The sequence below is a fragment of the Pan troglodytes genome, chromosome 9 (genome assembly GCF_028858775.2).
Source record: "Pan troglodytes isolate AG18354 chromosome 9, NHGRI_mPanTro3-v2.0_pri, whole genome shotgun sequence".
Lineage (NCBI taxonomy): Eukaryota > Metazoa > Chordata > Mammalia > Primates > Hominidae > Pan > Pan troglodytes.
In genome coordinates, this window is record NC_072407.2 from 102,743,113 (window position 1) to 102,759,662 (window position 16,550).

At 41.8% G+C, this 16,550-nt stretch overlaps 1 protein-coding gene across 3 annotated transcripts in view; it reads left to right on the forward strand.

The window, feature by feature from the left end:
• Positions 1-2,859: 2,859 nt before the first annotated feature.
• Positions 2,860-16,550, forward strand: part of ARHGAP42 (Rho GTPase activating protein 42) — a 312,104-nt gene continuing 298,413 nt past the window's right edge. For 2 of the 3 annotated variants that reach the window (XR_010147096.1, XM_016921851.4), the window contains exon 1: positions 2,863-3,094. Coding sequence is in view for 2 of the 3 variants with exons in the window: in XM_016921851.4 (XP_016777340.1) it covers positions 2,941-3,094 (154 nt within the window). In the remaining variant the exon portion in view is untranslated. 3 annotated transcript variants of the gene reach the window in all.

The following is a 16,550-nucleotide window of genomic DNA, read 5'->3' on the forward strand; positions in this document are numbered from 1 at the left end:
AGAAAGTCTATTCTCTAGGAAAGAATCTGGTTCAGTTAATTATGATGGAGAGAATAATGCATGGAAACAACAGTTCAAAACCGACAGTAAATCCACCTCAAAGCAAAAGCATTTCTGGTTTTTCTCAAGTAGCTGTGTTAATGTGGCATAAGAGAAAGCCTGACTAGCAGGTATAATTAAAGTATGAATCACAGGAATAAGCATGAGTAACTATGAAAACACCTACAAGAAATAAGCCCATTATAACATGATAAACTTTAGGGAATCATGAGTGAAGGGTAGGAGAAAAAATCCTAATTCCATGTAAATGCAATGATGGGCCTGAGTGGAAACATATTGATAAACAATAGCATCAATGTATTATTAGTACAGCATCTGTGTGAGGCTGTGGAACATAGCATATTCTGCCTTATGCTATATGGGTACTTATTTTCCACATTTCCTTTTTCTGAGAACTGCTTGAGGTCACGGATAATGCTTCTGTCTTTTTATAGAAATCACTTCCCCACCCAGACCTCAGTAATGTAGACAGTAGACATAAAACATATCATTACATACATGAATGGGCAAATGATAACCTATATCGTAGAATGTACAATACATCTGCCCTGGCATGTAACACTTTTAAAGAAAACTAAATATTGACATCCAACATATTAAATGCAACTTATGAAACACCAATGATGCATTTTTAAAGACTTAATCACAGTACGATGATTTAATGAAAAACAAGAAGAGAATGTTATATTTTATCGTTTCATATCTCAGCAGTTTGGCACTGGATTCAGTTGATAGGAACAGCAACATGGCAAAAGCTGAAAGGAAACTGTTTGGCCTGGGTGGTTTTTTGTCTTTCAGGCAGAGTAATGAGTAAATACAAAATCACCTCTGGTGAAACACAGTCCACTGGTGTTTATGTCATGTCATTTCATTAACTGACAAACAGAATTACTGCCTCTCCCTTCCCCAAACCTGCAAAAGAAAAAAAAAAAAGGAAGAGTATTTAGTTAACAAAAACAAATTCAACACTTGGAGTTAAAATGGCTCTAATAGTGACCGGCCATTTTGCCAATATGGGGCCAAAGATGTGAATATGGATGGAAGGTGTTTTGAGATGGAGTCGTTGTGTCACTCAGGCTGGAGTGCAGTGGAGTAATCTCGGCTCATGGCAATCTCCGCCTCCCGGATTCCAGTGACTCTCCTGCCTCAGCCTCCCAAGTGGCTGGGACTACAGGCGTGCGCCACCAGGCCGAGCTAATTTTTGTATTTTTTAGTAGAAACTGGGTTTCACCGTGTTGGCCAGTATGGTCTCCAACTCCTGACCTCAAGTGATTCTCCTACATCAGCCTCCCAAAATGCTGGTATTACAGGCGTTAAGTCACTGCGCCTGGCCCATACTGTTTACATTATCTTATCTGTTTTAGGTTTACATGTTATTTTTAATGTTCGTGTACATTTAAAAAGTTGAAACCAAGAATCTTGACTGGCTCTGAAACTTAATTGGGAAAAATGTAAAGCACTTTAGTGGAATTTTTCCCATGATCTGTAGAATAGTTTTTAAACAGATGGTTCATATGGACAAAGCAATGAAAATGCAGAAATTAAAAGCAGATCCTTAAGAACAATATCTGAGTTCTCAGAAATCCTATAGATGATGTCAGGACGAGATGTAAAGCAGTCGTTTCTTTTGCTGTCAAGGTTTTAAGGGAACAGAAATTTATTAGGTGAACCTCCACCGGAGGAAGGATAAAGCCTGTGGGTAGGAGTTAACTATTTATTTCAAACTCCAGTCCACTTCAACAATTTGAAAATTGTCCCGCTCCTAGGACAATTCCATCCAGGTGCCAATAGGAGATACTACTATTGTGATGCAAATAGGTATTCTACTAGAAGTAGGAGCACGTAAGTAGAGTGAGGATGACTTGAAAAATCGTCCCACCTTCCCAGCTATGGAGTGGGGGCAAGGGTAAGAAACACCTCCAGGCTGGATCGTTGAAGCTGAGGGGTGGGAGAGCGACGGGACAATTTTTCAACGTGGAATTCAAATGCATTCGGTGGGGAAGTGTGAAGTAAAATCTAAACGAACGCTAGACAGTAGTATCTTCCATCTACGCTTCAAAATACTCAAACTTTACGGAAACTTAACGTTGGTTTTTCTCCCAGAGAATTGTAGGGAGTGGGTGGAGAGGACACTGTTAGGGGAGGTATATTGGGAGTCAGATCCTTTTGTGGAGCGAGGGACCCCGAAGTGTCACCAAGGGCTAGCCGAAACCAGGGGCCCAAGAGGGGACAGGGCTAACACCCCAGCCAAGGCCGGAGCGCAAGCGCGGGGCTGCAACGCGGGGAGCCCTGGAGCCCAGTGCGGGCGGACGGGTGGGGCAGGAGGGCAAAGGGGCGAAGGGGCGGGGTGGCGCTGGGTGGGAGCGCGGCGGCGGGGAGGAGGGTCTGGGAGCCCGGGTGCGATTTGCAAGCGCTCTGAGCCTGCGTCCGCCGAGGGGGAGGGTTTCCCCAGCCCGGCCGGAGTTGCGGCTGTGCGCTGCTTCTGGCTCACAACGCCGACGACTGTCAAGAGAGTTGGGGAGTGGAACTGCCGGAAGTGTCTGCGCGCCGTGAGAGAAACTTTCCTGCTCCGGCCGCGGCCCGGAGCCTCGCCGCCCCTGCGCTCCGAACGACGATGCGTCCAGATGACAACAACCTGAGCGGACTCGCGCCTCGGCCCGCCGCCCGCGCCTGCGCTCGCCTAGCCTCGGGGGAGGAAGACTGAGCCCGGCGCAGGCGGCGCGGCGCTCGGGGCCCGTTTCCTCCGCGCAATCAGTCCCCTCGCGTCCCGGCGCCTTCTCCGCGATCGCGCGACCCCAGCGCCCGCCGAGGCCGCCGGCTGCCCCCGCCCTGACCGCCGGCCCGGACGTGTCCGCGGCCGCCGCTGGCAGCGCCTGTGCCATGGGGCTGCCCACTCTGGAGTTCAGCGATTCCTACTTGGACAGCCCAGATTTCAGGGAGCGCTTGCAGTGTCACGAGATTGAGCTGGAGCGAACCAACAAGTTCATCAAGGAGCTCATTAAGGACGGCTCTCTGCTCATTGGGGCGTTGAGGAGTAAGTAGGGCTGGCGGGGGAGTGGACACCCGGATCTGGAGAGTCCCCGCGGGGTGCGGGTCCGAAGGGTGGGTTGGAGGAGTCGGAGCTTCTTTTGTTTGAATGGATTTGGGGACAAAAGCTGAAGAGCTCCCCTGCTGGTGGCCAACAAAGTTTGTTCTTGAGGTGTTCTTTACTTACTTACATGTCTACAGGGATGGGGAAAGTTCTCTACAGGGCACTGGAATATATCCTGAGGAAAGTCGTTCAAAGTCATCTCGTTGTGTAATGCTCCTAGGAAGATGTTGGGGACTTTAATTTTTTTTTTAATTTATTGTGTCTATTAATAGTTTGAACTAAAAAAGCCCTTAAGGGGGGAATCAAGAGTTTGTCTTGAGGATAAAATTAGGCTAGTTTAGTGATATTGAAAGAAAATTATTAATGTCTCTCATACGTCAGTGGCTCTTCATTGGACACAGTCATTGAGTTGGCTTTTTAAAAAGCATACATTTGCAGTTTTGCCATTTTGTAAGATAATGGAAGACAGCAAGGCACCAGTGCATTTTAACTCTGCAAGTTTTCTGTGCGTCTTAGTTTTGGTTTGCATTGTGTGGGTGTTGGGTGTGTCATTGGGATGAAAGTTAAGGGGTTAAAGGCCAATCAGAACTTTTGATGATCTGTAGAATATAAAGACTGTTATAGTCTATAATATAGGGCTTCTTCCACCTCCTTTCCCATACACCTCTTGATCAAATTTTCCTTCCTCCTTTTATCCTCTGGATCTTTGCTTTAATTACTAAGACCTAAGAGTATCTGAAACTGAAGAGTTTCTCTTACAGAGAATTGAGCACAATTACATGATATGGCTTGTTACCTTTCCCAGGAGGTATTTGCATCTTTTAAAAAATTTATTTTTATTTATTTATGTATTTATTTATTTTCCATCTTCAAAGGAGCCTGTGAAAATTATTTGCATCTTAATAGAGGCTTCTGGATGTTTTAGCTACTGAAATGAAGCCGTGGAATCTCTCTGGTCACTTAAAGCTGGGTGAATGAGGTACTTTCAAAAGGTAGAGAGACCTTTGGGTGATCTAGTAACCCCCAGGACATGTATGGGGGCATCATCTTTGTATAACAACATGATAGGGATGTGTGCGCCTAAAACTGAGACAATACTAGTAACGGATCTATATTTTGAAACATGTATTAACAGTAAGGAGAGAGCTTAGCAAGATGTCTTGAAATTAATGTGCTCCAAAATATCTTTTATTTTAATCATCCCAAATGTTAAAACATTTACTTAACCGCTTGTGTTACTTAACCAAGGTAAAGATAATATATTTTATGCCCAAATTCACTTAATTTCTGAATTTGAGGCTACTACTAATAATGGTATTTACTGTGATTTGTGAAAAATATAGTTTGTCTGCAATTCTTGCCACCCTACATAAACACTAATGTGAACTGTCCTTCCTCTGGCTTGCAAATCCTGGTTAAAGTCTCGCGGGACTAACCTCTTTGCATCTAAGAGAGCATGATGCCTCTTCAAAAACAGCTGCATCTCAGAGTGTCAAATGCCAAGCCAGTTCTTGTTGGAGGTGCCAGATATTCTACATTTTTCTCTCTGCTCTGCTTGAGATAAACTTTAGTGTTTCAGAAGGTGAAAATACTTACATACCTGTGATAAATGCTCTGACATGTACATTATATTACGAGTGACATTACATACTTTATTATGATGGTTGAATCTAGCTTTGTAAAAGTCAGGTGATTCCCGTCATTATAGGTTTGTTCTTCCATTCATAAGTGAAGAAATCTTGGGAGCGTAGGCTCTTTGAAGATATAGGCCCTGCATCATTAATTTGGCTTATGCACTTAAATATACAACCTGCTGTCTTTCTAGGATTCTTAAGTTTGTGGTGAGAGTGTATTACTTTAACTAACGTTCGATTATTACTTCTTTCATTGTGAAAAGGAAAAGATTTTATTCCTTGGTAAAAGGATTCCTAACAGCAGCTGCCAAATGGGAGGGATTTTGGAGCAAAGGAACCCTTGAAGTCACACTGTAGCACTGATTTTTTTCGTACCAAGCCACCTTTTGTCCCTTGGGGAGGATGCTCTGAGGCTGGGCAGCTGCTTGGATAGGAGGAGTGTGTCAGAAAGGATTTGAAGCCTGCTTGGTTCTATCACTGGCTGCCCCTGCCCTGACCACTAGCCCAGACATGTCCCCTGGCATAGCTGGCAGTGCTTGTACCATGGGGCTGACCATTCCACTGTGGGAGCATCCCTGTACCATGAGTCTGCCCACTCCACTAAGGGAGTCCTTCTTCCCCCAGCCTGTCCTTTCTGTTTTTCTTTCCTGCCTGGGGAGGACTTCACCTTCCCTAACTTTATATAGACTATTTCAATAGATGTATCCATTACCCATTTCAGTTTTTTTAGCACTGCACTGTTATTTTTATTAATAATTAATGCATTCTTAATGTAACCTTATTAAGCAATCATCAGTGTATTTCTAAGCGTATTATATTATTTTTATCCCTGTTGTTAACTTTTCCCGTGAGGGTTTTGACTTGCACTCTCTTAGGTAATACACGCCTGACTATTCCAATAAGAGTCACACATGCTCCTTGCTCTGTGGTTCAAGTTGTAATTTCTTCAGTAGACTATTTGGAAGGCTCCTTTAAATTGAACTAGAAGATTTCAATTGAACTAGATAATTTCAATTTTAAATAATACGTATGACATACTTAACACGTGTTTAAACATCCATTATTTTTATTTTATTTATTTATTTATTTTTTGTGACGGAGTCTCGCTCTGTCGCCCAGGCTGGAGTGCAGTGGCGCGATCTCGGCTCACTGCAAGCTCCGCCTCCCAGGTTCACACCATTCTCCTGCCTCAGCCTCCCAAGTAGCTGGGACTACAGGTGCCCGCCACCACACCTGGCTAATATTTTGTATTTTTTTTTAGTAGAGATGGGGTTTCACTGTGTTAGCCAGGATGATCTCGATCTCCTGACCTTGTGATCTGCCCGCCTCAGCCTCCCAAAGTGCTGGTATTACAGGTGTGAGCCACTGTGCCTGGCCAACATCCATTATTACGTTTCGGATTCATGTCCACTTGGAGAAAAAGGATAATAGTTAATTAAGTGTATCGACCTAGACTTGGATTTGACTTTTGGTGTTATCAAGTACAGTGTGATAGTTGGCAAGTAAGTTAACCTCTCTTAGTCCTAACTTTTATGTGAAGTGAGGAAAATCTATACAAATCTTACCATTAGGATTGTTTGCTCATTTTGTTATATGCCACATAGATATTTTGTGAGTGATGTTTGAAAATATTCTTACTGGTGAATAGTTTTAGTTAATGGTGTATGACTGAACATCTCTACCCTTTTCATCAAATATAATTCTTTGAACTGTATCCTTTTAACAGGTCTCAGTCTTAAAATTTGAGCTGTGAAAAAGTAGGTTACTTTTGCTTATTAATTTTTTTTCCTTTTAGGAATTATATTCAAAGAAACATTTCAAAATTGATTTTTTATATAATTTGCCTTTTACTTTTTCTTGTCTTTATACTTTTGAATTCAAAGAGTCATCTTTAAGTAAAATGAGCTTTCTCCTTGTAATAATACACAGACCCCAAAAAAGAGACAAAAAGAGAATAGACAGAAATAAACAGAATGGAAACTTGATAAGCAAGGAGATTTTTATTTATTTATTTATTTTGAGACAGGGTCACTCTGTCATGGAGTGCAGTGATACAGACACGGCTCACTGCAGCCTCTACCTCCCAGGCTCAGGTGATCCTCCCACCTCAGCCTCCCCAGTAGCTGGGACCATAGGAATGCACCACCAGGCCAGGCTAATTTTTGATATTTTTTGTAGAGTCGAGGTTTTCACCTCGAGGTTGTCCAGGCTGGTCTCATCAAACCCCTGGGTTCAAGCGATCTGCCTGCCTCCACCTCCCAAAGTGCTGAGATTACAGGTGTGAGCCACCATATCCAGTGCCACAAGATTTTAAGTGTTCTAACCACACACACAAAAGTGATAAGTTTATGGGGTAATGATCATATTAGCATGATTTAGCCGTTCCACAATGTATCAAATATATATAACATCATGTTATGTCTATCAAAACATTATATTGTACACCATAAATATATACAACTTTTATTTGTCAATAAAAAATAAAAAAAGAAATAAATAGCAAGAGTTATACTCACTGAATTGAATTGATTGGGTGGGGACAGCATTATCAGCATTCCTTCTCCGCCCTAGCCTGCAGCATCTTGGCTATCCTTTCTTCCTTATTTCAGTCTTCTAGTTCCCTTAAGCTGCAACTGGACTGCTGTTTGGTTTGCTTTTTGGAAAATGTTTCTAAACTTGTATGTTTAGTATTGATCAAAGGAAAAAAAAGATAATGGACTCTTGTATACATTTAATTATTTATTGTGATAATTAAATATACACAAGCATGGAACTCTAATTCTATGCTTATAACATTCATGCAGTCTTAAAAGCAAATCAGTTTACAAAGTAAATAAAAACAATATTGTGAAACCAATACAAAACTTGTCAGCAACATTTAGTTAATCTAATGGATGATGTTATTGTGCTGAAGCTCATTTTCTTCTCAGAGATTGCTGATAATATCTAGTGTGTTGTTGATGATTCATTTTCTCACACTTTTCCCAGTTGCAACCTGCAGTTCTTGAGAATCTTCTTGCCCTGATGAAGGCCTTCTTTCCATCAGAAGCTTTATTTGTTTATTACTCGGTCATGTTGCCTTTCTTCTGGTAGCAGTTGTTCCTGGCACTAGTGATCCATGACCCAAATGAAGATGGCACCGATTATGTTGATGATGTGGACAATGCAGTCAATTAAGGCATTAGCCAGAGGAGAGCACAGTTTCTTAAAGGTGTCTACCCTGAGTGTCCACAGACCTCAGTTTGAGATACGCTGCTATGATACATTTTTGATTTGAGAATTAAATGGGTGTTTATAGTGAAGGAAAACCCTAAGTGCAAATAACAGGTGGAAACGCCTTAGACAAGATGAGGCACCTCTGCCTTTCATTTTCTGTGTTTCACTAATGCAACTTAGCCTTTTTTCACTCAGTGTTTTACTTTTTAAGCCAGCTTTGATTTTGTGTGTGTGTTCAGGGCCCACTTAGCTACTAGAATTTTTGGTGGCACAAGGAAAGAATTAAAAGGGGGAAAAAGGCAAGTTTACAAAATTTGAGACTTCCCATAGTTACTGCCCTATTTACTTGGTCATCCTTTAGCTTCTTGTAAGAACTGCCATTGTTTTAGGATATTTTTGGTTATATAAATTTGCACATAGGTTTTTTTTTTTTGAAGTGGAACTCATCGCAGATTCCTGTTTGTTTTGCAAGAGTTCCTTATTCCACTAAGGTTGTTTGCTTGTGTAGTTGGGCAGCCTAATCAGAGGTGTGGAGGTGTAATTACTTCAACCATTCATTTACTTCTTATAATCATTAGAATTTAAGTTAAATGAGCAGAAGTAATTGCATCTTTCAGATGAGCTGTAATTAATTTTAGGAACTAGTAGATTAGGAATGTGGTGCTTTAAGGTTCTGTTTCCAGAGACCTGTTGCAAGTAAAAGCAGTTATACTTGTGTTAATTTAAATGTGAGCCTGGGCACTCATTAGAGTGAAATTAAATTGGGCTGGCTATTTACTTCCATCTACCTCTCTTCTCATGATCTCCATGAGCTTAATAGGTGCCCTTTAACAGTATCTTTATTTCTCCTAGATTTCTTTTTTCAGCCCGTTATAATTAAAGGCCTCTCCTGGGTTAGGTCAGAGAATGGGTCGCTGTCGGAACAAAAAACAGTTCCTGTCTAGTGGAGACTGGCTTAGCAATAACTACCTTTTGCACTGCCTGTTACAGTTATGATCAAGGTACTTTCAGAGTGCAGGAAACGCAGGTAACCACTACACTTTAAGTCACTGAAGAGCTGATTTAGCAAGTGTCCATTCATTTATTAACATTTCTTAGAGTACAGTGCTGATTGTGTTAATGATGGTGTTTAAGAATTATTCAGATTATATAAGGTGAAAATGATGAAGCTTACATTAGGATTGCTTTCTTTTCTTTTTTTTTTTTTTGATGGAGTCTCGCTGTGTTGCCAGGCTGGAATGCAGTGGCATGATCTTGGCTTGCTGCAACCTCTGCCTCCCCAGTTCAAGCAATTCTCCTGTCTCACCCTCCCAAGTAACTGGGATTACAGGCGTGTGCCACCACCCCTGGCTAATTTTTTGTATTTTTAGTAGAGATAGGGTTTCACCATGTTGGCCAGGCTGGTCGCAAACTCCTGACCTCAAGTGATCCACCCACCTCAGCTTCCCAGAGTGCTGGGATTACAGGCGTGATCCATAGCACCTGGCCAGGATCGCTTTGGTGTCAAGTGCAGTTTTTATTAATGTATATATGGAGAGTGGCAAATCTTTTCTCTAGATTCATAAACAAATAATATCCTAATATTTTAAAATTAGGATATTAAGCTGCATTAAGTAAATGATATGCAACACTGAAATGTTTATTTTAGATAGATAAGAAAGGTTGAAGGAAAGGGGGGTTATTTAGTCTAAAGTCACTTTCATGAATATTGATTTCCTGCCAGAGCTGTGATTGCCACCTTTTCTGGCCCAGCCATCCTTGCTGTATGAATGGTAATTTCTGCTCATTTCAGCCTTCTAGGCCGGTGCCAGCCTCCCTGCAGCTCCACTTGCCACCCACCAATTTCACCTTGCAGCTCTGCCAGTCTTCCTTTTCCTCTAGCCTGCTGAACCTCTGCCCAGCATCTGATAATCCTTATAGTATAGCTCCAGTGGTTCAGGCCTCATCAACCACGGGCTGCTTCTTGCTGACTTTCATCCTGAAAATTAAAATCACATGCTGAGGCCAGGCACGGTGGCTCACGGCTGTAATCCCAGCACTTTGGGAGGCTGAGGTCGGTGGATCACTTGAGGTCAGGAATTCGAGACCGGCCTGGCCAACATGGTGAAACTCCGTCTCTACTAAAAATACAAAAAAGTTAGCCAGGCATGGTTGTGCATGCTTGTAATCACAGCTACTCAGGAGGCTGAGGCAGGAGAATAGCTTGAACCCAGGAGGCAGAGGTTGCAGTGAGCTGAGATCGCGCCATTGCACTCCAGCCTGGTTGACAGAGTGAGACTGTCTCAAAAAGAAGTAGAAAATAATAAAAACACTTGCTGAGCACCTGGATCTGGAAGGCACAGGACCTGTGCTCCATCTTTTACAGCTGCCATATTCTGAGTTATAATGGCTGGTTTTTGTATAAGTGTAGCAACTTACATAACATTTGTTCACCTTAATGGCCCTTGAAGCAAAGGAAAAGAGGCAGGATGATAACAGGACAGTCAATGGAAATGTAATTATTTTAATTATTTTGTCTTTGGCTAGGTGAATTTAAACATCAGCCTGGATATTTCTGGTAGGGTAGATTCTTCTCTCTAGGATTCATTTGCTCTTGATGCCCAGGTTGGAATGCAATCGCACGATCTCAGCTCACCGCAACCTCCACCTCCCGGATTCAAGCTATTCTCCTGCCTCAGCCTCCCAAGGAGCTGGGATTATAGGCGGCCATCATCACGCCCAGCTAATTTTTTGTATTTTTAGTAGAGATGGGGTTTCACCATGTTGGTCAGGCTGGTCTCAAACTCCTGACCTCAGGCAATCCACCCTCCTCGGCCTCCCAAAGTGCTGTGATTACAGGCTTGAGCCACCGCACCCGGCCTCTAGGATTCATTTAACCAGAATATTTGGTTAATCAGAATACTCCATTCTTTATATCTGCAGTATTCTGATTCTTTTCTCAAGAATCCAGTTATAATACTAAAGAAAGTGTTTTGGTGGAACACAAATAGAACAGTGTGTGTAAGGAATGTGAATTGTGGAATAATAGTAATAGTAGCTAATAATCTGTCAGTTGTCCCAACCTTTTTCCTTTTTTGCAGACATGGGAACACATAAAAGAGGAAAAATAAGCCTGAATTTTCTAGGATTTTGAGAATAATTCCTCTAATTTAATTTTTACATAGAATATAGTGGGAAAAAGCTAGGATAAGACTAATAGTGGCTGGGCGTGATGGCTTACAGCTGTAATCCCAGTGCTTTGGGAGGCTAAGGCAAATGGATCATTTGAGTTCGAGTTGGAGATAAGCCTGGGCAACATGACGAAACCCCATCTCTACAAAGTATACAAAAAATTAGCTGGTGTAGTGATGCGTGCCTGTAGTCCCAGCTCCTTGGGAGGCTGAGGTGGGAAGATCGATTGAAGATCTGGAGGTTGAGGATGCAGTGAACCATGATCGTGCCACTCCACTTCAGCCTGGACAACAGAGCAAGACCCTGTGTCAAAAAACAAACAAACAAAAAAACTGGTAACACTTTGTAGATTATTTTATGTAAAATCAATTATGACAGATTTTCAGTTCCAATTTTTAGATTCTATGGTAAAATGTCTATTTTTTTATTTTTTATTTTATTTATTTATTTTTTTTGAAGCAGAGTTTCACTCTTGCTGCCCAGGCTGGAGTGCAATGGCGTGATCTTGGCTGACTGCAACCTCTGCCTCCTGGGTTCAAGCAATCCTCCTGTCTTAGCCTCCTGAGTAGCTGGGATTACAGGTGTGCATCACCACGCCCAGATAATTTTTTGTCTTTTTAGTAGAGACGGGGTTTCACCATGTTGGTCAAGCTGGTCTCGAACTCCTGACCTCATATGATCCACCCGCCTCAGCCTCCCAAAGTGCTGGGATTACAGGCGTGAGCCACTGTGCCCGGCCCCGTAATTTTTTATTTTATTTTATTTTTAGAGACAGGGTCTTTCTCTGTTTCCCAGGCTGGAGTGCAGTGGCTATTCAGAGGCAAGATCATAGTGCACTACCGCCTCAAACTCCTGGCCTCAGTCAGTTCTCCCACCTCTACCTCCTGTGGAGCTGAAACTATAGGAACATGCCACTGCATTTACCTCAAAAAGTCTTAATTTTTAAAGGTATTTTTAAAATGCCAAATATGACATTCTAAAATGTTGGTTTATCTGATTTGGTGATCATCTCTGGGTATACTGGAGAGTGTCTTCTATTTTGTTAAGAATGGGGAACCATCCCTAGGAGGGTTGTCAATGTCAGGTAACATGTAAAAAAAAACTGGAAAACTGCTGCCTGTATATAAACTTGCTAGATTAATAATAATACTATCCCTGAATCTTGGCTTTACTCTGGAAAAAAGTAGGTGGAAACGGAATGACATCCCTTTATTTGGAAGTTAGGCATGGTCATCAGTGGTGGAATTTCTTTTTTTTTTTTTTGAGACGAAGTCTCGCTCTGTTGCCCAGGCTGGAGTGCAGTGGCGCGATCTCGGCTCACTGCAAGCTCCGCCTCCCAGGTTCACGCCATTCTCCTGCCTCAGCCTCCCCAGTAGCTGGGACTACAGGCTCCCGGCACCACGCCCGGCTGATTTTTTTTGTATTTTTAGTAGAGACGGGGTTTCGCCATGTTAGCCAAGATGGACTCCATCTCCTGACCTCGTGATCTGCCCACCTCGGTCTCCCAAAGTGCTGGGATTACGGGCGTGAGCCACCGCGCCCGGCCAGTCAGTAGTGGAATTTCTATGATATTTCCTCATGCAAATCTAAAAAGCCGTATTGCTTGCTGCTCTATGAAAGACGTGCCAAATAGTGTTCCCTCGTGTCTAAATATATACTGGAGCTTATCCAAATGAAAGACCCAGGTTCAGTTTTTCTCTTTTGTATACAGGAAAAGTGATGATTTAATTTGGAAAACTGGTCTGTGTCTGTGATTGGACTGGAGTGATAAGGCACTAATAGAAATAAGTATTCTGTGTAGTGTATTATCCCTTTCCAAATGAGAGCTCTGTAAATTGGTTTTAGTTCGCTGTTGTGAGAATTTTCTCTTCTTCATTTATTTAATTTCCTTATTCCTTAAAATGTCTGAATGAAAGATAGGGGCCAAAAGGTGGGAGTGGAGAGCAAGGGGAAGCAAATTAAAGTCAGTTGTGACAACAATTTACATATTATGGTTTTGGAACTTGTATTAGACTTTCTCTTCCTTCTATGAAAAAGTTACTCTGTAATACTAGAGAATCAAAAGGCTCTGAGACTAGCCTTCCAACTGTTTTATTATTTATTTTAAAACATTTTTAAATTAAAAATTAATTATTTGTAGAGATAGGATCTTGCTATGCTGCCTTGGCTTGTCTCCAACTTCTAGCCTCAAGCCATCCTCCCACCTCAGCCTCCCAAAGTGTTGAGATTACAGGCGTGAACCACCACACTCAGCCTTCCAACTGTTTTAAAAGTTGGTTGTAATCCCATCACTTTGGGCGGCTGAGGTGGGAGCATCATTTGAGGCCAGGAGTTAAAGACTAGTCTGGACAACACAGTGAGACCTGTCCCTATAGAAAAAAAGAAAATTAGCTGGGTGTGGTGGGGTGCACCTGTAGTCCCAGCTACTCGGAAGGCTGAGGCAAGAGGATCACTTGAGCCCAGGAGGTCCGCGCTGCAGTGAGCCATGATCACGCCACTGTACTCCAGCCTGGGCCACAGAGCGAGACCCTGTCTTAAAAAAAAGGTCATTTTCCAACATGGAGAACCCCCGTTTCTACTAAAAATGCAAAATTAGCCGGGCATGGTGGCGCATGCCTGTAATTCCAGCTACTGGGGAAGGGGAGGCTGAGGCAGGAGAATCACTTGAACCTGGGAGGCGGAAGTTGCGGTGAGCCCCGATCGTGCCGTTGTACTCTAGACAATGTACTCAAGAGTGAAACTCCGTTTAAAAAAAAGAAAAAGGTCATTTAAAAAAATTTTTTTAATTTTCATTTTTTTATAGTTGGTTATGGAAAACTTAAGGAAGAACGTTCTCTTTAAAAATTGTCAACTTTAGAGATAATCGAGGTGCCTTTTTTAGAGGCACACTGTTTGCGGGAGATTTGGGAAAGCCGTGTACCATGAAATAATGATGTTGACATATGAGCTAAGAGGGAGTTTTTAAAAGCAATTCTGGTTTTCCTTAGGGGTGACTTTTGCTAAGACTATTACTTTTTTCTGGCTCCAGCTCCATCACTGTACCTGTTTCTCAGTATGTGATGTTGCAGAGCTCCTCTGCCATTTTCATTTTATTTCTTCTTTCTTTCTCTTAAATGTTGGTGGTACCTTCTCAGCCCTTTCACTGTTTGCTTTCCTTGTATGATAACATCAGCTCCCAGGGTTCCAGCCCTGACCTCATTTTCCTAAACTTTGGGCCTGATTTTTACCAGCCCAGGAGATATAACTACCCTGATGCTGATGTGCTTTAGGCAACATCAGACTCAATCTGTCAAAAAATAAGTTTTTCTTTTCCTCCAGCTTGTTCTCTTTGTATTCCTTTTTGTTCAGTTATAACCTCAGGCATCTGGTAATCTTATCGGGAAACACTGAATCCTTCTAATTCTTCCCATTTTTCACCCCATCCATTTTGTTAGCCCTACAATTCTATATCTAAAATATCTTAAATTTGATTTTATCTGTCTGCATTAATATATTTAGTTTATATATAGAGGAATTAATGATTTTTTTCTTAGCTTAAAACAACAGAAATTTATTCTTTTATATATATATATATATATATATATATATTTTTTTTTTTTGAGATGGAGTTTCACTCTTGTCACCCAGGCTCGAGGGCAATGGCGTGATCTCGGCTCACTGCAACCTCTGCCTCCTAGGTTCAAGCGATTCTCCTGCCTCAGCCTCCCAAGCAGCTGGGATTACAGAGGTGCACCACCACGCCCAGCAAATTTTTGTATTTTTAGTACATACGGGGTTTCACCATGTTGGCCAGGCTGGTCTCTAACTCCTGACCTGAGGTGATCCACCCGCCTTGGACTCCCAAAATGCTGGGATTACAGGCATGAGCCACCGTGCTTGGTGATTCTCTTATAATTCTTGAGGTTAGAAATTGGAAATAAAAGTGCCAGCAGTGCCATGCTCTGTCTGAGGTCTCTATGGGAGGACCCTTCCTTGCCCTTTCTAGCTTCTGGTGGTTGCCAACCATCCAGGGTATTCTTGGCTTGTAGATGTATCACTCCAATCTCTGCCTCTGCTGTCACATGTCATTCTCCCTAAGTGTCTCTGTTTATTATACAGGCAGATGTCAGAGATATTGCAGGTTTGGTTGCAGACCACCGCGATAAAGTGAATATCACAATACAGTGAGTCATGTAAATTTTTTGGTTTCCCAGTGCATGTAAAGCTTATGTTTACACTATACATAGTCTATTAAATGTGCAATAGCATTGTGTTTAAAAAATGTGCAGACCTTAATTACAGGACACTTTTTTGCTGAAAAATGCTAACAATCATCTGAGCCATCAGCGAGTTATAATCTTTTTTGTTAGTTAAGGGTCTTTCCTTGATGTTCATGGCTACTGACTTATCAGGGTGGTGGGTGGTGAAGGCTGGAGTTCCTGTGACAATTTCTTAAAATAATAGCAGGTTTTGTCCCATTGATTGACTCTTCTTGCACAAAAGATTTCTCTAAACCATGAAATGCTGTTTGATAGTATTCACCCGTAGTAGAACTTCTTTCAAAGTTGCAATCAGTCCTCTCAAACCCTGATGCTGCTTTTTATTAAGTAAGTTTATGTAATATTCTAAATCCTTTGCTGTCATTTTAGCAGTGTTCACCGCATCTTCACCAGGAGCCAATTGCACATGGAGAAACTAATTCCTTTGCTCATCTGTAAGAAGCAACTCTTCATTCGTTCAAGATTGATCATGAGATTGCAGCAATTCAGTCACATCTTTAGGCTCTACTGCTAATGCCACTTCTCTTGCTATTGCCATCACATCTGCACTTACTTCCTCCACTGAAGTCTTGAACCCCTTCAAGTCATATATAAGGGTTAAAAATCAACTTTTTCCAGACTTCTATTAATGATATTTTGACCTCCTGTTGTGAATTACCAATGTTCTCAATGGTATTTAGAATGGTGAATCCTTTCCAGAAGGTTTTCAATGTACTTTGCTGAGATCAATCAGAGGAATTGCTGTCTATGGCAGCTATAGCCTTACAAAATGTATCTCTTAAATCATAAGATTAGAAAGTTGAAATTACTTCTTGATCCATGGGCTACAGAATGGATGTTGTGTTAGTTGGCATGAAAGCAATATTAATCTTTTTATACATCGCCATCATAGCTCTTGGGTAACCAGGTACATTGTCAATGAGCAGTAATATTGTAAAATGAACTTTTTTTTTTTTTCCTGAGCAATAGGCCTCTAACCACACAGTGGATTAAAATATTCAGTAAACAGTGTACTGTCATTCAGGCTTTGTTCCATTTCTAGTGCACAGGAAGAGTGGATTTAGCATGCTTCTTAAGGAGTCTAGGATTTTCAGAATGGTAAAGGAGCATTGGCTTCAA